At 43.3% G+C, this 23,835-nt stretch overlaps 1 protein-coding gene across 2 annotated transcripts; it reads left to right on the plus strand.

Annotated features, from left to right (window-relative positions):
• The first annotated feature begins 35 nt into the window (after window positions 1-35).
• On the plus strand, window positions 36-22,165 carry cUnh21orf91 (chromosome Un C21orf91 homolog). Of its 2 annotated transcripts, XR_013936101.1 has the most exons (6): window positions 54-177; window positions 2,547-2,700; window positions 15,697-16,206; window positions 17,548-17,610; window positions 19,159-19,703; window positions 19,748-22,165. XR_013936101.1 is itself a non-coding variant. In XM_080482681.1 (5 exons), exons 2-5 carry the CDS (start codon window positions 2,574-2,576, stop codon window positions 19,362-19,364), a joined length of 906 nt encoding a protein of 301 aa, XP_080338807.1. In that variant the 5' UTR covers window positions 36-177; window positions 2,547-2,573; the 3' UTR covers window positions 19,365-22,165. The 2 variants fall into 2 exon arrangements, 1 of the variants encoding a protein (XP_080338807.1); XM_080482681.1 differs by having other exon boundaries at window positions 36-177; window positions 19,159-22,165.
• The last annotated feature ends 1,670 nt before the right edge of the window (window positions 22,166-23,835 follow it).

The raw sequence follows: 23,835 nt of genomic DNA on the forward strand, positions 1-23,835 counted from the left end.
AAACTAGTGGTTGATTCCACTGAGGGAGCGAGGAGGGGGGGGGAGCAGCAGTTGGATTTCCAGCCTGATGTTAGTGAGCTCCGAGCGGACTCCAGAGAGGAAGAAGGACCGGTGGGGGTGTCCGTACGAAGCCGGGGAACAACCTGTCCGGAGGGCGCTCTCTTCTAGCCGGTGAAAGTGAGTTTTTCCGACGTGCTCGTCTCGCCGCGGAGCCTCGTCGTTTTAGTTGAGCAGCTCGCGGTTTCACGGCGTCGAGATAACGGTCACGAATCAGGCGGAGCGGATCCTCGCAGGATGCCTCGAGCTGCTAGCTTGGCTTCGGGTTAGCAAAACACTTGTTTAACGCTGACTCTCCAGGGACTGTAAACACATGTCACATTACCTGGGAACTAAAGCGTCTGGGCTACAAATATAGACAATAATCACAAGTGACTGTTTTCTGTTGCGCGTGTGTAAATGAAGCGCCTCGGGAAAAGAAAACAAAAAAGTTGAGCCCGAGCTTTTTGTCTCTACTACAATGCAGTGAGATCTTTTACAACCCTAGATTTTAAACTCCGTATTCGCTTCATATGGTTTCAATGGTTGATGAAAGCCGCAGATCTCTCAGGATGACTCAAAACCGATGAAAACCCCGCTTCCTCGACCTGTAGCTTCACAGCCTTGACACTTGTGAGAAACTCAACAAAAAACATGTATTTCTCTCTCAGGGCTTTGCTTTTCCTTCACTGGAAGATGTTTTTAAGTGTTAAAAGTCGTGGAGGACTTTGAAAGCTTCTTAGAGAGCTGCATTTTTTATTTAATTCATGTTTGTAGGAAAGGAACAGATATCTGGACTTACCATTAGGAAGATTTAACAAATTCTCAATAAAACTGGAGCAACATTAAAAAATGAACACAGTTTCAATCCACCAAGATGAAGAAAGTCCAACAATACAAATCCCAGTCTTCCAGTCTGGTCAATCAAAAATACTTAAAGACAACCAGAGGAGACAGAAATAACTTAGAATCCTCAAGAATGTACAAACATCTGCGCCTGCCATAGACTGAATGATTCATTGACACTCTTCTCTTAATTTAAACAGATTAAATTCAGTCAGACATTTCAATAGAGATTAGCATCTATTCTTGTCTTGTCATTGTTGAGTTTCTCCTTTTAATCTATTGATCTGTTTATTCTAAGGATGTACAGATACCATTTTGTTATAAAAGGACTAACCTTTAGTTACTTGCCAATACCATTAAGCCTAACTCGTACTACATTCGCAAACGATTCCCGAGGGCTATGCGTTGCTGCGATCCTCCTGCATAGCCTCTCAGGGTCAACGCTATGGCTCCAGTGTACTACTCCGTTTACAGTACGCTCAGTGCAGTGTGTAGCGTCGATCTACATACTGTCCTATGTGTACAGTCGACCGAGGGACCGAGCTTTCTGTGTGCCGCCACACGTTCTACCGCGCTGTTAATGGTTGTATCAGTCATATTTTAATCATGTTTCGCATGTAGCATCGCTGGTGTGCGATCCCTCATTGTTTTCCATGTTTGTAGAATGGTCCACTGGAATGACTAACGTGAGGTTGTAATACAAGATCTGGCAGTGACTAGATATGTCTGGTGCACAGTTTGAGGTAGTATTGATCCAAAAGTATAATTTTTTGTCTTTTCAAAATAGATTTTTCCATAGTGACGTTGGATTGAACCAATGTTGACTTTTACACATGTCATTCGATAAATTTAAAGTGCACATTTTTTAAAGGGTCAATAAGAATGCTCTGTTGAATTATGATGAAGCCTCACCGACACCCAACAGTGCTAGATGATGTGAGGGCAATGGTGCAGAGCAGATGTTTATCTTTCTTTCAATCTTGGTGATGGCTCCACAACGCATTTCTAGATGTGTCTATTGTGTGTTCTTATTTTGAATGTATGTCATGTTAATTTGTTGAGGATTTCCTCTGTGGAAAAAAAACACAATATTTGTAGGATAAAGTCCGAGCACAGATGCATATGTCGATAATGTTTCATCTCCTTCATCTTGGATGGTTAATCCCTTCTTTCTGTGGTCATCATGGGAGTCTGCTCTTCCCACACACACACACACACACACACACACACACACACACACACACACACACACACACACACACACACACACACACACACACACACACACACACACACACACACACACACACACACGACAGTTGTTTTTTTGAAAAGCGACTGCTAGTGTTTGGATTGGAATTTCTCTTCATAAAGTGTTTGACACTATAGATTATAGGAATTTGGCACAGTGATTACAGACGTCGTCTGTGTGGGCAAGTCGCAATCCCTTTTTGTCATCTTATGTGATTATCAATAGAAAAAAGATGCATTAAAATAAGGAGGCCACCATCCCTTGGACTGTTTTCTGCACCAAATCTAGGCTGAAGCTACCAAAAAAATACATTTTAATAAGTTTTTTCAGAAATGTTGACCTAATTAGGAAGGAAAAATGCTTGAGGGGGTTGTGCATGCTTCTTAGTATTTAACCATGTGCTCTCTTTCAGGGGTTGTTTTCTTCCACCCAAAGCATTATGGATGAAGAGGAGCAGTTTGTGAACATCGATCTGAATGACGACAATATCTGCAGCGTCTGCAAGCTGGAGACAGAGACCGGGACGCTCTCGTTCTGCCACGTCTGCTTTGAACTCAGCATCGAAGGTAAGAGAGAGGACTTAGGGGGCAGGGAGGACTGTTTGTGTGTTTGTGAAGAGCAAACAAAGTGATGTATGGTGGGAAAAAAGAGCTCTTTATTCCTAAAAAAACCACAGTGTTACCTCAAACTAAAAGCAGCCCAACATAAAGACTGCATGATTTTCAGAGCGTCTGCTGTTTTTGTGTAAACGCAAAATCTTTCTCATTGAAAATGCTAAAGTGATGCGTTTTCACTTGAAACGCTGTCGCGTAAACGCAGCCTAATTCTTCTCTATAGGTAGTCAGACTTCGGATCCGTCTCTTGTCTGCGGAAATCTCACTGACGAGTAGCATTTACAGCCGGTCTGCCATGAGTCTCCAGCAAATCCAGATTCTTCTTGATCATCTATTCCCATTATAGCGAATATACGCTCCGAACCTTTCTGTTTGTCGTCGGTTTAACGTCTCGCGGGAAATGCCTTCCACACGCTTCTTTTATCCTCTCCAGGAACAACGTGTGAGCTGTATGCACGGTCGTCACGGGCCTGTAGGACCTAAAGCCTTCGCTAAAGCAGGCTACTGTGATTCCCCCGTTTGATGTGCCACTCCAACTGAAGAGCCCGCGTTTGAAGTTTTTTCATCTTTTAATTAATGAGTGGCCTATTTGAAAAAGAATGGGGAATCAGAAGGGATTGGATATGCCGCTCATTTGGCACTCGTCTCTTAGATTCACAAAAGCTCTCCTCTGCAGTGTGTGTGTGTGTGTGTGTGTGTGCTTATTGGCGCTCCGTCTGATTGTGTGCAACTTCTAAAATGTCTACACCACTCGGGCAGCTGACTAAGAGCTTTCCGAGCGGTATATCATTTTCTTGTCTCCAGGAAGAAATGCATGAGATTTATAGCTCTATTCTGTTGTGTTAGGAGGAGCGAAGCGCGTGTGTGTGTGTATTGATTAATTGTGCTGTGTTTGAGTGTGTGTTCTTTAACGCTGTGTCGCTAAGTGTTTGTAAGCTCATTAATCATCATTCGGCAGAGATAAATCTCCATATGAAATACTGGCAGGAGCAGATATTCAAATAACAGCACTTCTGAATGATTGAGCCGTACAATGAGCAGGATGTGTCACGTGGAGACAGCAGCTTTTTATATCTACTTGCTTGTAAGCGATACAAGGACTTGTTGTTGAACTTGGTTTCCTGAACTGATAGAAAAAAAAAACAGTAGTCGGTAGACAGAAGGTGCCTTTTAAATCTTTAATTATCAATAGAACTGTTACATTTCTGAGTTCGGATTAACGCAAAATAGTATTTAGCATGAGTTAATATATGTTAGCAACAGTTTCTGAAAGACTTTTAGTGTTTACAGCTTCTGCAATGATTAAATCGAAACATAGTCACATCTTTATGAGTACTACGGTAAACTTAGGCCTCCATGATCATTTTTGTGTTTTCGTTTCTGAAAAGTTTCCTGTTTATTCAGAAACAGTTTGAAAACAATGTCTGTTTACACAGAAATGCTGAAAACAATGTAGTTAGCATGTTGGGCCACTAGTAGGTGCTGTTTATAACGAAACCACACATGCATGCAGAGAACAATACACTATAAATGTTAACACTAGGAAGTACACAGATATTCCTATGGACAGATGATTAAGTTGGTTTGCTATTACGGGTGCATGTGTAGTTGCTGCGTTTCAGAAAGGTCTCGTTTCTCCACCTTTCCACGGAGAAAGTGTTTTTGAAAACCTTTCAGTGGCTCCCAACACCATTGTCTTGTGAACAGACACCCAAAATGTAAGAAGTTTTCTGTTTTCACTTGAAGATGTTGTCTTGTAAACGACTTGTGACACCATCTCCTCCCAAACATGGCTAGAAATTCCAGTATAGCATAATGACATTTTTCATTACAATAGACTGATATAGAATCTGCCATGAATTGCTGATGGTTTTATTTGTGTTTTTGATATTGAATTGGATTTTGCTTCAATACTTAGGAGGGATTTATGTGACCGTTTATCATTACTTCTGAAGAACTGCTAACATTAGTTAGAAAAAAAAAAAAACAAGATCTGAAATCTTCACGCGGGTACGTTTCTAAACATAGCTGGCCTCGTCTACACTCCTCCCTGTCTGCGTCTGGCTGCTGTGCATGCTGTGGCATGTTTTAAGACTAAATACACTTTTCAGGGACAATGCTCATGTTGTTTTTCCCTTGTTGCTCTGCGGCATCCTGCTTGGTTTCTGAATGTCCTGAAAGGAATCATCCAACTTTAGATTGACCTGTTTTTATAACGTACAGAAGCATTTGTTTGCGGTGACCTTGCGTGCTCTATTTATTGGGTCAGACATGATGCTCTCTTCATAGTACGATTGTCCCCCCGAAGCTGTGTTTGTCTGCACCGAGGTGCCCCTGGTCCCGGTTGTGTCCAACAGGACCGCATCAGCACAGTCGTGTGATTCTCAGGGTGCAGATTTTGACGTGTGGCAATGAAGAGGCAGTTACGCAACTGTTGGGTCTGAGGGGGGAAAGGGAGGTGTGTGGTTTTTTTTTCAGACGAGCGCGTGTTTCCGATGCAGCCGCGCTTTTCATTGGTGCGAGGAGAGCTCGTCGGGCTTCATGTGGCCGCCGTTGGCGCGGCTGATTGGAAACAAAGGCCAAGCCGTGTGCCCGCAAACTGCTCAAATAGACTTAATACTGTGGTTTGTGAAAGGAGAAGAGAACAAAACTTAGCCGTGGTCTTACATGTAATCAGAGTGTAACAATGTGACGGGGGGAAAGCGCCGTCTGTATATCTCGTTACACACACAGATGCATCTTCCACAGCCTTAAACCATATCGTGCTTTTCCAAGGGTGAACCGCTGCTGCTGAATATTCATAACCTTCTTGCTCTATACTCGTTTTGAATATTTATTAGAAGCACTAGAGTCAGAAGTGTGTTTTTTTTTTTTTAACCAGGAGAATATGTTACAGTATACAAATCACTGCTTTGGCATGCATAAACTACACTCATGAATACAATCACTGCTTTGTATGATCAGAAGTTTGCAGAATTTTATCGTAATTGTTCCACAATTGGTTGTAAACATTTGTCTGCAGAAATATATATTTGACTGATTTCTTCACTGTGAGGTTTTTCTGTCCATCCATCCAGGATTATCCCAGGAAAACAGTTAAAACAACCATTCGCGTTAAAAACAAGCTTTTTACCGTCACCAATTACACTCAAAAGCTCCCTAAATTCCACAATAGGGATTTAAGAGAATCTTCTCTTTGTCTTTAAAAAAGTGGTTACCCATACATTTCTTACTCTCCTACTTATGTAGATTCTAACATAGGCTTTGTCCATTAATAGTTCATTGAAGGTCACATCATCACGGATTCACCGATTATGTTTTAGAACTTTGCAGATTATACGTTACACAGCTGTTAAGTCATTAGAGTGCAGCTTTACATTAAATTTAAAAAATGTTCCATTAAGGCCCTGTTTATTTACTTTTATCACTATTCATTGCAGCGAGCATGTTCAGTACTGCACGTATAGAACACATTAGATCTTGGGAGCCATTTCCAAAAAGTCTGGTTTCCAGTGACTCCCACCGCCATTGTTGTGTAAACAAACAGCTGTGAAAGTTTCCATTTCCACTTGAAAAGGTTGCATAAATAGAGCCCCAATGTCATTCACGCAACACATCAGTGCTGTTCTGATGCTAATCAGCAACTGCCGCATTATGGGTTAACAGCCTTTACTTAAGTATTCGTTTCCACCCACAACCTCCCCTGGCTCTGCTCCGGCACGACACAGGGATGTTCAGACTTGTCTGCTTAACTGTCAGCGCAGTGAAATCCATTCATTGTGCAAACTTCTTATCATGTGTGTAGGAGTGCAAGGGGTTCGTGTTTATGAGCTCAGCACTCCACCAGGTGCGAATGTAAATGTGAAGGCTGTTTGCGTTGTACGTGCAGTTAGAAGTCGCATGAATGTTCAGGAAGCAGCAGCTCTGTTGTCGCTCCAAGTGGCAGTTTCCTGAGGAAACTGCTTTGCCCCGTATGTGCTGGTTCCATTAGCACTATTTATATACAGCCCAACCTTCCCGTAAACTGCCAGTTGTGAGCGTTGTGCTACACATGGCTCCACAGCCTTGAGCATCAACGCTGTTCAAAACAAGGTACTGCTCCACACTAAGAGCCGGTCCAGCCAGTCTCCAGTGATTACTTTGTGTGAGTTACAGACTTGCTTCAGCTATGAAATAAATGTTATGTCTCCTTGGATTAACTGATACTCACCCAAACCTGAAAAGCCTGTGATTCTGCAAATTAGAGTTCCATCAGCTGTGGTGTGCTGATACAATCCAGAATGTCCCTCTAATCACAATGTGCACATTATGTTTTTCTTATTTGCTGTTGTGCCAACGGTGGCAGCCTCTCTGTTCAAAGCACCTAGAAATTGTATTTGGTGCTATGTAAATAAAGTTGAAGTTGAAGCCTTCACTGTTGGTGTGTGAATGTTTGCGTGATTGTGTTAGCAAATTGGTAAGGCAAGTTTATCCTCAAAACTACTTCTCTTTTGTGGGGTCCGTTCACACGACACGGGTGTGTGGATCCACTTTATCCGCAAAGTCTTTATACCGGCTCCCAGGGTGGAAAGATTCTTTCACGCTCACGATTCCCCCCCAGCACAGACTGCTGGTCAAAGCGCTGTTACTGTTCCCTCGATTTTGTTCACGTTTATTGCTTATTGTTCTCTGCACTTGTGTCTGTGTGGTTTCATTACAAAAACAAGCAACAACGCCCTCCCGTGGCCCAGCTTACTGACCACATTGTTGTCAGTGTGTCCGCTGCTGCAATGTAAACACACTCCTGTTTTTTTAACGGATTAGGTGTCGTCACGTGAAACATTGTCGTGTAAACAGGGCCTAAATGTGATTGGTCGGGTAAAGTGTATCAAGACTACTGGAACAGTAAAATGCTCTCTGTAAGGGAATTCTGTTCGCTCTTTCAAGATATTATAATGCTGCAATCTCAGGCTCTGTTTACACGACTACAGTGCTCGGAGTTATTGAAGATGCAACGTTTCAAAAACACTCCGTTTCCGTGGAAATAGGGGAAAGAGCAACGTTTTTGTTTTTTTAAATGATCCGTCTCGGTTGAAACAGGAGAAAATATAGCTTTTCGTAAAAGCTCTGTCTCCATGGAAACAGGGAAACTTTTCGAAAACACTGGATCTCCATGGAAATCGTGGAAATTCAAATTTCCAAAAACAGCAAGAATTCCATGGCCTGACATGCTAACTACATTGTTTTCACCGTTTCGGCCATTATAACCGGACGTAATTTTCTAAATGTGCAACTGTTCTGAAAAGAAATCTCAACAATGATGCAATTTCGCTGGAACCGTTGGCACGTCGTTTGACTCTTTGACGTTCAGCCTAAAGCTCAGCAGTCAGACCCAGAGAGACCTTTTTGAATGAACTATTTGTCATTTTACCATTAAATAAGCGGAGTAAAATGACAGAGGTGAATGTGGACACAGTGAAATGCACTTCTGCCATAAACCTTAGATGTTATAATAATTTAGCCATTAAAGGACGCCTGTTTTTTTTTACTTGTCTGTCAAAATATTTAACTTCTTAATGACCCAGCATCATTGAACGTGGTTTGTAAACACCTCAGAATCTTCTCACCATTGATTAAATAATTGCTGAAACCTCCAGCCTCACACAGAGAAACCCTCCTTTTATCTGTCTTTTGTTGTTTCCTTGCTCCTGGTCAGACTCGAGGTCCGCTGAGCTTGGAGGTTCACCCCGAGCCCATCGCCGTCCCTTTGTGCCTGTGTAATGCAGAGTAAATTTCTACAGAGGCCTGGTAATATTACCAGCTGGGTTTTGAATGAATAAAAAAGAAAATTCCTCCACCGCAGGGCTGGAATAATGCTGCTGGTGCTGATTCTGGCTGCTGCTCTACAGGGGCTATTGTAGCATGCTGCTGTAAACAGCTCATTTATTGTGGGTGAACTCTTCACCCTGGGGTGCACAGAGAGGCCTAATTATGTCGGTGCCTGTGGACGCTGTATGATTGAACACAGCTGGGTTTCAGAGTTTCACCGAACCCGCCGCACGGGCCACCTTGCTGAGCTCTCTAATTTAGTACTCGTCCACTGCTTTAAATAAACAGGCTCTTTAACAGCTTGTAGTTGCAGTTAGCTGAAGAAATAGAAATAAATTGCCACACGCAGTGTATTCCTCACCCGGTACAGCTCTGAAATAATTGCCTTGAAACTCTCGGCTAACATTCCTACTGCGTGAGAGAGGGAGCGTGTTTTCTCTCTACATTTCTAAAGACTGTCATCTTCTCCCACCTTGGGTGACGGACCGGCAGAGTAATGTCAGTTATGTCTGTTATGCTATCATTTTACCCAGGGTTTCATCACACCCGCCTTGAAGAATTGACCAGACGCAATGGGAACATTAATGGCATCATTAACCAGCAATACCGACATCGTTGTATAAAATTGCTTTTCACAAGCCATTGTAGAATTGATTCGTCCATCGATAGGTTCTGAAGGGCACAAGTCAGTTAATGTGTGACTAAAGTTGTGGGTGTTTGTGCACAGCAGTGTCTGCTTTACAGGGAATGTGACCCATAAAGCACTGTTTACTCTGTCTATCACTATGATATTGTGTGAACAGTCACCCCTGCCCTGTCCGTCTGAATGTCTGTGTACTCACCATTGTTAATGTTCATAGCTTATTATAACAAAAAACAACCAACAGTGCCAACTCATGGTCTGGCGTGTTAATGACATCGTTTTCAGCGTTTCTATGTAGACAGACATCGTTTTCAAAACGCTGCTGTGTAAACGCCAAACTTTTCTGAAACGAAAACACAAAACTTGACTTGAAACAGCCTAGATGTTGTAACAGTTAGTTTCATTATGATTTCGTACGACACACGGAGGTGTTGCGGTTACTGCTCTCCCCTCACAGTGAAAATATCCCCGATTTCAGTTTGTTGGCCGCCTTTCTGTGTGACGTTTGCACATTATTCCCGTACACGTATGGATTTTCTCCCAAGTCTACCAGTTTCTTCCTGAAAGTCCAAAAGTAAATTGATGAAGACTAATTGGTGACTTCATATTCCTTGTTGACAGGAACAAACTGGTGACCTGCCTTCACCCGTTCAGCTGGGTTAGCTTCACCTCTGTGTGACCCTAAATTGGATAGAACAGTCAGTATAGAGTTTTTGAACGTATTAATGGATTAATTTCTACCATTCATTAGGATATGACATGGCTAATATTAGATACACTAATGTCAGTAGTTTGAGTATTTGGCCCACAGTTATTTGATTGTTGCTTCCACAGTAAGTCTTACATCGTACATCTATTTTTAAACCATTAACATGCTATCAAAGCCTGCATTTTGATTGGTTCAATCTTCAGTTTATCCACATGTTAGACTTGGTAACGTTGGATGTTCTTTGCCTATACAAACGGCCATTAACGGCCTCTTACAAGCAAATTCCTGGTTACATGTTAATATTAAAAACCTGTAAACGCACTCCAAACAACAGAATTAAAAAGACATCTGTGTAATCATGAGACCAATAAGTGTCACAGCAGTCCCTCTGGCAGACGCCCCAAAGTGTGAAGAAAACTGTAAAAGTGTAGAACAGCAACACGCATGTCTGGTTGTTGGCTTAAGAGGCAAAACCATGAGGGAACTCCCTCCTGCTGATTGGAGGAAGACGCTCCCTCATGTATGCCGAACGGCCTCCCATAATCTCAAATAATCCACTTTGTTGTCCAGTGAACATGCAGCCGCCACCGGGATGGATAATTCAGCCAGCTTTTAGTTTTTAGTGCAGTGGGGGCTGTTCCTCACTTCCTCTTTCAGAGTACTGTGTAAACGGGTCCTTCCATTACTTAAAAACTTAAAACTTGCATTAAAAATGCAGTAAGTAAAGTGTGATTATGCGATGATTACTCATAACCTCCAGATCCACATGCCTAATACTATTTAGGTACCATTTTTGCAATATAAAAGTATAAAAGTTTCTTCAGAATCCCCAGGAAAGGCTGTCGGTCCTCTCATTTCAACCATCAGTGTTCTCAGTGTTATGGCTGATCAGTGCATATACAAATAACACGTAATAGATTTCAAGCATGATTTTGCCCTCGTGTTGAAGCCATTCTTTTTCTCCAATAATAGGCATTATAAAGCTTTTAGGACTGTTGGTAGTTGTGTTACTAAGTCTTAGGTGTTTTAAAGTACAAAGCAGACGGTGCAGCCATTTTTGACTTGGACATTAAAAGGTGTCGTGGCTGGCGTGACATCAGAGAATTTGTCAGAAGCTCTGTGGAGGTAGTGCAGTGCTGAGCAGGTGGTCCCAGCTCAAGTGTCGGTGAGTTCACTGTGGGATTGATGTTGGTGTAAGTTGGCCGGTGCAGCTGCTGGTTGTGCTGCTCCGTTTGACACTTTACCACGGTGACCTCTGTCCCACTTGTCCCAGTACCAACTCTCAGCTCCCTCTCAAGTGTGTCGAGGATCGAGTGGCCTCTGGCTGCTCCACATAAAAATGACCCTGTGTTTACTGTCCTTAAAGGTAAAATAGAACAGTGTCTGCACTCTGCAAACAGTCACAGCTGAAGACTATAGAAGTTTCTCTCCATACTGCAAACCACAAGGCCAAGTTGAATTTGGAAAACACTGTGGCCTTTAGATACAGAGCAAACAGAGAGTTCAGTTTTGGGACAGTTTCCGTCTTTGGTTTTTTTCTTGGCCCCTCTGCCCACTACACGCTGTGCGATATTGGGCTGTCCCATACTGAGGATATCAATCATGAGAGAATCGTGGTGTTATCTTTGGTTTTGGCTCTAAATCGGTGGTCCTAAGTCACATTGTGAGGCCGGTTCTAGGACGGCCGTTGTCTTGGTCTTACAACCAAAGACAACCTGTGATAAATTAGGCTGCGTTTCAGCCCGCGTTTTCATCGTGCAATCTGCACACAGCAAACTTCATGGCGTGGCCCAAAGTTCAATACATTCATGTCGTACAGTGTTGCTAGCTGTGAACTGATAAGATTGTTTGAATGGCAAAGTGCATTACACAGGTTTGAAACATGACGTTTCTATAACTTGACTCAATAGATGCTTGAGCTCAATCAAATGAGGTTTAATTATTTTGATTTAACAATGTGTTCTTCTTAGAGATCGAGCAATAAACCACAGAGTAGTCCGTGTGCTTTGTGTTTGCCTAAGCAAAAGAAAAGGCTCATTGGTCAGCAGCGCCGTCCTGCTGATCGTCTCTCTCTCTCTCTCTCTCTCTTGAGCCGTTCGGAGACGAACATTGTTGATTGACCTCCAGAGAATAGTCTGTGTGTTCCTGCAGCCATGAAAGACAGTAGTGGTAAGCTGCTTAGCTGCAGTGAGGTCTTTGGCTGGCAGTGCTCTGTCCTGGTTGTAGGCCAACGATTTCCCTGCTCTGCAAGTGGTAGTCACTGTGTTTTTTTGTGGTGGTCCAAAGACTGAGACTGATCGGATTATAACATGGCTGTTTAACTGGGAGAGAGAGCTCCCGCAGCTATTAGCAAAGTGTCTGGAGCCTCATCGGCCGTTCACCGGGCGCTACGCGACAAAACTCCAATACCTTTTTATATAATGTGTTTCCCTCAAAAGCCTTAATCCACGGTGAAGATCTGTAGGCTCACAGGGTGCAAACACAAATATGCCGAAGCTCGGAATAGATTTCTGCACACACAGCTGTGTAATGGTCTAAAACCTTCTTATATGCTGAGGCACGTCGGATCCATTAACACCGACGGTCCTGAATTAGATAAGGACCGTTTGCTGTCATCCTGCTGCTTCACTAACCTCTGGAGAGACACTAAAGTTCAGAGAAAACTCAGATTTTGTGATAACTGTTGACAAAAGAAAACGTTGTGCAACCCTAAATTGTTTTCCAACTCTGCACATATATATTTTTAATATATATTCATGCATCATGCGAGAACTTTTCTGAAATTAAAATGCAAATTCAACCGTCTAAGCAGTAGTTCGTTTCATCAGCCTGTTGTTTTGATCACATATCAGCCATATTGTTCATTAATCCTTATCAGTGCTCTATTTTACATTTTTTTTGTTTGTACATAATTCACCAACTCACAAACAACCGATGGACTTCACACGCGCTGCAACACCTCATGATCTCCCACCCTTGAATAAAGTGACGACTCGTTTCAAAGAGAGATGAAACTTCAGGCAGCGAATGATGTGCGGTCGTCTTCACACAACTTTTAACAAGTTGGCCCGAGTGAAGTCTCAAGTAGTTTCCGCTGGTGGGAATAAGTTGCAGCTCTGTGTGGTTTCCTGTCAAACAAGTATTTGCATTTCTTATGTCCGTCTTGGCAGTACAGGGGCTTTAAAGGTTTGACAGTTGTACAGTGAAGACTTTTCTTTTAATGAAGTGTCTTTACCTCTCATCGTTAACTCAAGCATGTGTCCACCACTAAACCATTTCAGTAATTGAGTATTTCCTGTATTGTGCAGTGCTCTCACCACAGGCTGTCAGTAGTTACTTTACAGGAATCGGCTGTTACTTTTTGAAGTAGTAGTAGTAGTGTGTGTGTCTGTCCTTCCTTCCTTCTTTCCTTCCTTCCTTCCTTCCTTCCTTCCTTCCTTCCTTCCTTCCTCCTGGGGAAGATCAATAACGTTTTATATCAGTGGCTCAGTGTAATAGCGTAGCTTCTGTGTTGTGGTTGCGTGCCGCTAGTTTAAAGTGAACCTTGCTCATCGAGCTGTTAAATCTACTCAAACACCAGTGAGTAATCTCCTCACCTCCAGCTCCAACACGGACGTCTTGTCTGTTGAGAAACGTAGGCCGTGGCAGGAGCTCGCACCTCACTCCAGCCTGCTGTCTCTCACTCTCACACAAACTCTCATTCTCTTTCACCTTTAGCTTGTCTTTGTTTATAAATCTCTGGCCCACTTTACTACGTGCTTATTTTAATTCTGTTCTACTTAGGTGTTAATTTCATTTGCAAGCAGAGCCACTTGCAGTGTGACCTGTTTAGACTGGGACCTGCTGGCATTAGTTTAAATTACGTAACGTAAGCCGCCACATACTAATCGGTTTGATATCTTTATGTTGTATTGATCTTTTTCCACAGTTATTCTACATATTAAAAGAACATCCAGTTGATCAGAAAATTGCTGCCTTCTGTGGACGGAGACGACCCTCCTGTCCGTATTCTTTTTCTTAAATTGTAAAAATGATTCCTAAATATTTCCATTGAGACTGGGTTAATCTATTATCCCTGCTATCAACGCTCCACCGGCTAATCCATAGCACGCTAAGCAGCTTTCCCACAGAGATCGCGCTGGGTCAGTCTACCACTTTTAGCACGCTTTCATATTGCTTCCCTTTCATACGCTGCTGCAGGTTCAGTAGGTTACTACTCCTTTTCTCACTAACCGCGGAGGTGTTTTACTGGAATGTTGTGATGCAAACAGAAGGGAGTGATTTGAAAAGAATGTTTTAATCCGTCCGACACCTAAACATTCATTCATCCATCGCTATGCCTTTATTGTTTCTTTGAAACGTAGGCCAACGTTTACACGACAACGTTTTCAAGTGAAAATGGAAAACTGTTGCATTTTGGGTGCCTGTTTCCATGACAACGGTGAACAGCGTCACGGAAAACGCAACTTTTTGAAAACGGCTCCCAAGCTGCAACTTTTTGAAAACATTTCGTCGCCATCTCTGGAAATCGGTGAAAACGCAACTTTTCTGAAACGTTGCGCTTTCGCACCACAGCCGTACTAAATGATTCCACACATACGCTAGTAGATGGACAATAACAGTAGGTCTATAGTTGTGCGTGTTGGTGTGTGTGTGTGTGGTTTCATGACCAAAACAAATGGCGCCCACTAGCGGCCCAGAAAACGTCAGCGTTTTTGCCGTTTCCATGTAAACGGACATAGTTCTCAAAACGTTGCTGTATAAACACAGAACTCTTTTGGGAAAAAAAAAATCAAAGCGATGCGTTTTCACTTGAATCGTTGTCGCGTAAACGGAGCCTCAGTCTTGTCTCGAAGTTTTGAGTACATTAATGAGTGTGTGTGTGTTTTTGCAAGGGAAAGAGACAGAGATTGAAAATATTTGACATTTTCATTCCTTATCGTGACAATCTGTCTTGTGTGTTTTTGATGGTTCTCTGTTCCAACAGACCAAAGGTACCAGCTCGTGGTATTTTATGGTATTGTTTTCAGATTTCAGGCTAATTGGTCTGGCAGGCAAGACAACATTAAAACAATAAAAAAAACACTTTTTATTATCTTTTTTTTTTTTTTAAGGGATCAAAAAAAAGTTTAATGAAAGTGAATTGAGACAAAATGTGTCACGGGTCCATAAGTGGAGTATTTTGATTATATGCAAAAAAAATGTTAATCTTTAGTAATAGCTGGTAGTGGAAAGAAAATTAATAAAAAAATTACCAAAAAAGACACATTATCTCCAAGTTTGAGCTCATATATGTAAACGCAGTCAAAATTATGTGCACAAATAAAAGCAAAAACACAATCGTGTATGAGGCTGCAGTCAGTGTTAAAAAAAAAAAAGACCTCATTTTGAATTTGTACCAAGAATATGTTTGGGGAATAAATTGGGAAAGCAGCAATTTTTCACTGCTATTGGAAGCTGGACAAAGAAGTTGAATGTGTCCTCTGTGAAAGTGGGTTAGTGCCGAGTCTAATTCATAAAAATAGGCAGTGGTTTGATGAAGCTCTCATCATGTTAGTCCTTCCTAAATGAGCTCAGTCCCAGAGAAGACAGTGGCATCTTTGCACATTGTCTTTTTCTAGATTATTAATGATTTTGTGTTATTTCCATCCCATATTATTGAGCCAGAGTTAGTTTGGCGTCTTCTTCCTGTCTTCTGTCCTTGTGTAATTAGTTGGCGTGTCACTGCAGCTTTACCTCGTCTTGTCTTATTGATTTGCCGTCTTGTCTTGTGTCTGTGTGGATGCAGGCGTCTCCTCTGCCACGCTGCTGCACTCCAAATCCCTTCGCGGCCACAGAGACTGCTTCGAGAAATGTCACCTCATCGCGAACCAGAAGCTGTCCCGCTCCAAGGTCTCCCGGAGCGCCTACGAGGGCATGAAGCTGGCCCTGAGCCAGAAGCTGAATCGCATCATCCAGTACGCCCAGAACAAAGACTCGGTCTCCGCCGGGGCCGCCGGCAGACGCGCCGCCAAGCTCCTCTGCTACAGCCAGCAGGGCGAGCGCAAGCTGCTGCCCCAGTCGGACGCCCAGGTGCCGCGCTACGCGCCCCGGTGGGACGGCGGCAGGGCGGCCGTTCTGCCCGACTACGCCATGGGGATGCTGGAGGGCCACACTGCCGAGGAGCTGGGGCTGGGGCTGCTGCAGGGCTCGCAGCCCGACGCCTGGTCCGAGGGGAGGAAGGGTCTGCGAGGCCAGAAGCAGCAGGCGGCGGGGGGACAGACGCAGCACACGCACCGCGGACACAGCAGAGACCAACGTGAGCTCGTTTAGCAAACACTCCCTTCATTACTGTGTTCGTCTGAAAGGAAGAGTAGTGTGTCAACGCTCCTCTTCCTTTATTAATCTGTTGGAGATTTCCAACACAATGTCCTTCATCTTCCTCCTCCCCAGAGAAGAGTACACATTGCTATAACCTCCAGATACACTGCGTCCTTGCCCTTTTTTTTTTTTTTTTTAATGTCTCATCTCCACCTAAGCCGCTTATGACTTCCCATCCAGCAGGAATGTGAGCGAAACTTGTAAAGGTTTGAAATTCGCTGCTTTAAAGGAGCCGTGACAGACACTTCACAGGTACACGGTTTGCATATTTCAGCAGGGACTTCCAACGCTCGCATCAGGGTTTCCATACTGTTATTGAAAAATGGCCGAATGAAGAAAAACAGCCGCCACATATACGAAGTAATAGATTAACACGTACTTATTAACGTTTATAGGTATATAGCTTAAATTCTGTTTGATTGCAGTGTGATGCGGCGCAGACGATTATAAAACGATCGTTTAGGTTTTTATCATAACACATCATCTTTCCTGTTTAATTTCCAACATGAGAAAACATTTCATTGTGATAAGGTTTGTTCCCGTCACCTCAGAGCTCAGACTCTCTGCTGCTCATGGCTCAGGCTGCATTTTTATTTTCGTTGCAGAAAACGTTCACGTTTACACTGCAACATTTTAGAAATAATATCTGTTTCTGCGAAAAGAGTCAAACCTCTGAAAACGATGTAGGTAGCATGTAGGGCCACTAGGGGGTGCTGTTGTTTGCTTTTCTAATTCAGCCACTCACACATGCGCACAGAGAACAGTACACTATAACATCAACATATTGGCAAGTACACAGACTTTCGTATGGACGGACGATCAAACTACCAAGTCCCAGTCTCAAAAAGTTGTCATGTCATGTTTTGATTGAGTCAGAGCGCTGTTGTCGTGTGAACAGACTCTCAAAACACAAGGAAAGTTTTGCGTTTTTACTTGAAAGCGTCGTGTAAACGGGGCCTGGATGACGCCATGATGCAATCGTTACATAAAGCCTCCCAATAGTGCTAAATTTCCCTGAACATGAATATCCGGTTTAGTTTTTTTCCCTCTTGTTATTCACTGTTGAGGTTTGGTGTCATTCTGCTTCCATCAGAGAGACATTCAAGGACAATTCCGAGAATTAGTGTTGTGTTTAGTTCAATTCCATGTTGGAAGTGACAATTTAAGCCCAACTTTTCTTCTGGTTTCCTGTTTGTTTGGGGCCACAGACTCTCATCACAACCGCAACTGACCAGCTGATTGACTCTGCAGCTCTCTGATCAAATTCTTCTTCTTTCAGTGAACAACATGAGCGTTGACGAGCTCCATCAGCTGAACACCCAGCTGCTGCTGCAGATTCAGAGTAAGTGCTTCGTTACCGCCTCTCCCCGTGCAACAGATCGGCTCGCAGGCCCTTCAGCAGTTCATTTATATTTCACTCGCTCTTTGAAAGAAAATCTCCACTGCGAGGCTGCCGCTGCCCTCGGGCCCAAGCTGCTCTGCTGGAACGGCGGCGTTCAGCGCTGGGCTGCAGCTGGAGCCGATACAGACTGCATGAGTCCCAGTCAACACATCATCATGGTCGTCATGTGACCGGCCGTGGTGAACTGGGCACTGTGCAGCGCTGCCACACACACACACACACACACACACACACACACACACACACACACACACACACACACACACACACACACACACACACACACACACACACACACACAGATTTCACAGATTCCTGCCTTTGTTCACAAAGAGCAGCAGCTCAGCTCATCTCAGTCGAATACTGAGTGACGTAGAGTCGCCGTCGTCACGACTGCTGCATGATTACTGATTCATTCAGTGGACGTCACCGCCGATGTTAAATCATAGTGAAGACCACACACTTTTATATTTAAAGTGTTTCCTTGAATACCAACCCCTGGAATTGATCAAATCTGACAGACTGATTGAAGCAGCGCAGGTTGAATAGAGCTACCGAATTCCCCAAGGGCCACTTTAAGACGCTGCTCGGGGTTCTGAAGATGGAAAGAGAGAATAATGATCATTTATTCATGTTTCCTCAAATATCCACACATTCATCTTCCATCCTGCTTCATCCGGTTCAGAGTCTTAATCCCAGGGAGCAACAGGTGAAGGCAGTTTGAGCACTCTCATCCACTCCCACAGGTGGAGGGGGAAGGTGGGAGGAAACTCCCTCATGCCCAGGAGGAACATGCAAACTCCAATCCTGGAAATTCCTACCTTTCAAAAACAAGCACACAAACCGTATAACAAACTGTTTAACACACATTCTTAGAGCAACAACTGGTCTCAAATCATGTTTTCTGAATTCGGGGGGGAACGTATGCACAGCGGTGCTCAGAGTAAACGGGTGTAAACGGGCGTGGTTTATAAAACGTGGTGTAAACGGGGCCTCAATTGTGGTAGAATGTCGTGTTTTTCATGGAGGCTGAATTTAGCAGATCTCACTCAGATGAAATCTTGGCACCGACACGTTTTTGAATATTGTCTCATTTTCACTTGAGATGTGTAAACGGGGCCTGTGAAGCCTCATAATATCAGAATATAATCCTGGAAATAGAAATGTAGATTTTTTTTTTTTTATGTTTTTTATCAGTTAACCTGTTTTCAAAGTAAAACAGCAGAAAAGTACAAAACAAAACTTTGCACTGTTACATTACTACTTATTGATTCTGACATGATAAGAAAGAGGATAAATAATCTTTAAAGTCTCTCTGAAGGCTCGTCATTCCGTCGTCACGCTCTTTGTTCCTCCAGTTGATTTTTCTGTATCTTGTTCACCTGCGTCGACGTCGACCTTGTTGTGATTGAAAGCGCTGACTCCTGTTTCCGTCCTCCCTCCCTCTCTCTCTCTCTCTCTCTCTCTCTCTCTCTCTCGCTCCATCAGAGGTGTTCGAGGAGCTGACGGTGGCGGTGCAGGAGAAAGACTCCCTGGCGTCGGAGCTGCACGTGCGTCACATCGCCATCGAGCAGCTCTTCAAGAACTGTGCCAAGCTGCCGTGGCTGAACATCAGCCGGGCCGGCGTGAAGGCCGAGGCCAAGGCCGGCAGCAACACGGGCGGGGGCGGCGGCGGCGGCGCTCCCGTGGAGTGACGCTCCACCAGGCTGACGCAGGACTTTTAGCTCCGTGTCGGAGCGGCCTGACGGGCAGCGCCGCTTCCTGTTTGGAGTTGCATTGATGATGCAACGTTCAGCAACGGGTTGCGGCGAAAGCGCCGGTGTGAATTCCAACCGAGTCCTCGGACAGAGGACGGACGCCGGCGCGCAGCGTGACCCCCGCCATGGACACATCAGGGCGGTGTCTTTTTTCTTTTTAAGGGTTTTTCAGAGACAAAACAGCTTTTTGAAGTTTCTTTGGTTTAGTTTTTTGTTCTGAGACGCAGGTTGAAGGTTTTGACAGGCAGGTTCTCGGTTCTCGGTTCTCGGTTCTCGGTTCTCGGTTCTCGGTTCTCGGTTCTCGGTTCTCGGTTCTCCAGCTGTTTTCCTTCACGTTCACTCATTTCTCCGACTCCTGCAGCACAAACCCACTGAGAAATACAGTATTTAAAATTCTGTTAACCACTGCCTGCATAGTGTTTGAGTCCAGTTTGAAAAGAGAAGAAAAAGAACTAAACAGGTCGTATTACATCTTGAAGTATAATTCATGTTGCCTTCGCCGTGTTGTGACCAATTAATGAAAGAGGAGATTTGATCCGAGACTGAATCTGCTTTGACGAGATCAAGATTAGAATTCCACGCCTTAAAAATGTGAAGTGTGTTGTTGTTGTGACGTTCATGATACAGAGTCAACAGTATTGAGCTCCAGCAGCCAGGAAGAAGGCAAAACAATAATCCTACTCGTACAGATCTGCCGTTTCTCTTCAGAAAGCAATAGTCCAAGTAGGAACTCGTTTAGACCTTTCAAGTGAAAAGGCAATAATTTGATGGTGATTTGGGTGTCGGTCTACAACAACTGTGCTCTGAGCCACTGAACACTTTGAAAACGGCTCCTATGGTGGAACTTTTCGAAACGCTCCGAATCCGTCTCTGTGGAAACGGAGGAAACCGCTTTCTGAAACGCTGCTGCTGTGCACGAGCACCATGGTCGTAGTAGATACCGTAATCTCTGGACTATTGAGCACACCTGAATAAAATGTCAAAAGAAAGAAAACAAAAAGTCCATATGTAACCTGCAGGTGTCCACATTGAATTTCACAGCAGGATCGCGCATATTTTCATCAGTTCCCACAAATCTGTCTTTCATTGTGCGAGAATTTTGTGCGCTTCGTCCGCCTGCTGCGGTTTTATCTCTGTTGATAAAGTATTTTTTAGTTTTGCTGATTGTGATTCTGAGGAGGGAGAATTTCCTCTGAGGGCGGTTGGTTAACCTCGGAGCGCAGCAGCTCAGAGTTACGTGATGCACCTGAACGCATCACTCAGCTGCTGGAGTTCGACCAGACCACACAAAGCAGCACATGACGAGGTCAGGAAGAGGGAAATATCACTTTTAGGGGAAAACAGTGCAGATAAAGGCTGAAGTAGAATCTGGCGGCATGAAGCTCGTTAACCCGTAACCCTTTTTTTTTTTTTTTTCTTTCGTTGAGTGGCGGGAATGGCATGGACTAGCTTTAACCAGCAGATGGCGGTAGTGCAACTTCACGGATGCCAACTGCCGTTAAACCCAGGTGAAGAAGAAGGTCGTGACTCCCCGTCCTTATTCTCCTGGGACGTTAGTTTTAGACTTGAGTCACCCTCAATGACAACGACACTTGGTCGTGTTTCCACTAGAGTCAGCTGCGCCGGTGCTCGAGCAACCGCTGGGCGATAGCCCGTCAAAACAAACAAACAGAGACTAAACGTCCAAAATCAGCGACGGTGCGTTTTCACTTGAAACCTGGTGTAAACGGGGTCTGAGACTCCGAGGACAACGGGGGGACGTCTTCACGGTGGAAGAGTTTTTATTGTGAGGCGTGTCCAAGCTGCTGCAGCCTCCTGATGGTGGAAATGTTCCTGCTTTCTTTTTATTTATTTTTCTTTTTTTTCTGACTGTCGAGCACAAACGGAAACGAATCAAGCTGCCAAGCCAAAGCATGACACCAAACCGATTTCACAGTCCGACGTGTTGACGTGGTGTTTGCTTTACAACCCAATCATTTCTCTCTCCTGACGAGTGTCCAGAGCAATATACTCAGAGGGGCTGAACCTCTGGGAGGAAGGATTTTAATCCAGGTGTGTGTGTGTGTGTGTGTGTGTGTGTGTGTGTGTGTGTGTGTGTGTGTGTGTGTGTGTGTGTGTGTGTGTGTGTGTGTGTGTGTGTGTGTGTGTGTGTGTGTGTGTGTGTGTGTGTGTGTGTGTGTGTGTGTGTGTGTGTGTGTAGGAATCCTATGCAAGAAGGAGACGAAGAAGTCTGAAGCCTTATCAAGTCGTATTCAGTGTAAAGTACAAGGTCGGAATCAGAGCGTCTCCGCTGCAGTTTTTCTTTCTCTTTGTAAGAGATTCGCCGTATTCGACCCCGTTGAAGGGTTTTTAGAAAAGTTTCGGTTTTATTCAGTGTGCTTGAGTATTTAGAGAACTGGTCCTCAATGCAAGCTTTCAGTTTTGTGTGTGTGTTTTTTTTTTTAAATGTGTGATTGATGCTGTGGGTTTATTTTGTATTGTGTGGAAACATGCCTGAGCCTGTGCCTCTGCCCTGTGGAACTATTCAGGCTGCCTGTGTTTTCCATTTGTTTTGGCTCCAAACTTCAGGCTTGACTCTTCATTTATCTTTTTTTTTTTTTCTTTCTTTCTCTCTTTTCGAGGCTGTTTCGATGTTTCACATCCTATTTATTGTGTGTGTAGTTGGACCTTCACACCAACCGTGTGATTTGTGCTTCAGTAAACAGTTTTGTAAATTAAAGAAAAATATTTTTCAATACAAACACTCACTGCTGAGTTTTCTTTCTGCTTTCTCTGGATGAAAACAAACTGTTGGTACGGCTGCACAGGATTGTTATTCACTGAAAGTATTTTTCCTTTTTTTAACCTATGTGGGCGCTATTAAAAAAACCGAATCAAAATCCATGAAAAACATCTAAAATCCAGTTCCTACAGTGGCCTCCCATTTGACCAGTTAACTCTACAGCCATCTATAAGTAACGCAACGACGTTCAAAGTCAGATTTAATGACATTTTGAGACTTTCAAGAAGAGACGTACAGTCAGAAACATCTAATTTAACTCACGGGTGTCAAAAACATTTTAGTTCAGGGGCCACATCAACACAAATTCATCTTGTGTGGGCCCTACTGATAAAATTGTGCCGCAATAACTTACTTTACTTGAATTTATCACATCTTAAATGGTCAAATACTTAACGTTATGGGATCATTCCATGATTTGAGGTGTCCAGCATTCCATTATGTATGATAACATTAGTATTTCACTGTGAAGAAAAACTGAAAAAAGATATTGTTTTTATTTGTTTATGTTCTGAACTCGAAATTTGGAAAGAGATTTATCATGATTGCCAGACAAAAGGTTGGACAAGAAAGTATCGCAGAGCAACAGCAGCTCATAAAGTCATGTTAAAAACTGCTTATTTTTTTTTATCAAGATATATTTCTTATCGAGCAAAACTGAAGTCAACTTAAATCTTGTCGATAGAAGTGCAGATTTTTCTTGTGGCCCTTTGAGAAATTGAGTTGTCCTGAACTAGAGGGAACAGTCAACCCACACTCTTATTTGTTTGTTCCATTGAAACGCCGCTGTGTATTTAGATCTTAATTTGTGGTAGATGGAGGTTGGACGCCCCCTTGTGGACAAATCTGAAACTTAAAGATCCACTTGTGCAAGAAACCTTCCCGGTTTTTAACGGGCTTTTCAAAACCACCCTTAAAAAAAGAAGAAAAAGAAGGTGGTTATAATATTATGGCTCGCTGTAGAGAAGAGTACTTTTAAAAACTTTTACTTTTCTAACAATAATTGACTACAATCTAACCCCTTGACGAACAAGTGACCATATTTCATACTTCATACTTCTGCATGTATGCAATAAAATATCAGTTTTGGAACATTCATCACAATTATCCCAAGTGATATCTCGCCTTCTAAGTAATATTGATTAATTACAATAATACAGTGGGACAGTGGAACTCATTAGTGTGGTTATCTTTTACAGAAAGTAAAGGAATTAAACTGATTTAGATGATTTTTATGCTAGATCTACTTGAGTATGTGTGATTTTGCAGAATGTAATACTAAAGCACCAGATCTGATTGTAGACAATCAGAATCGGAGTACTTTATTTATCCCTGTGGGAAATTCTTTGACATAGCTCGACACAAAATGAAAAGCATAGCCTAAATAAAGTTGAAAAGGTAACATTAAGTTAAATGTTCACATGTAGAGGGAGGCTTAAGCTCAGCGGTGACTGGTGTAGCGTTGTAGGGTGAGCTTATCAGGCAACCACAACACACCGTATTTACAAAGAGGAATTAATGAAGGCTCTCCTGGGACTGTTGCTGAGCAGGACATCATGTAGGGCGAGAATCATTGTTCAGGATGGACCTCAGTTTGGACAATATTCTCTGCTCGAATAATTCTCTACT

The sequence above is a fragment of the Lipophrys pholis genome (genome assembly GCF_963383615.2).
Source record: "Lipophrys pholis genome assembly, chromosome: 16".
Lineage (NCBI taxonomy): Eukaryota > Metazoa > Chordata > Actinopteri > Blenniiformes > Blenniidae > Lipophrys > Lipophrys pholis.

Excerpts from the sequence above, each read along its gene's own strand:
- cUnh21orf91 (XM_080482681.1), top strand. The coding sequence starts at position 2,574 with ATGGATGAAGAGGAGCAGTTTGTGAACATCGATCTGAATGACGACAAT. Across the intron at positions 2,701-15,696 it reads CTTTGAACTCAGCATCGAAG|GCGTCTCCTCTGCCACGCTG; the intron begins GTAAGAGAGAGG and ends GTGTGGATGCAG. Across the intron at positions 17,611-19,158 it reads GCTGCTGCTGCAGATTCAGA|AGGTGTTCGAGGAGCTGACG; the intron begins GTAAGTGCTTCG and ends TCGCTCCATCAG.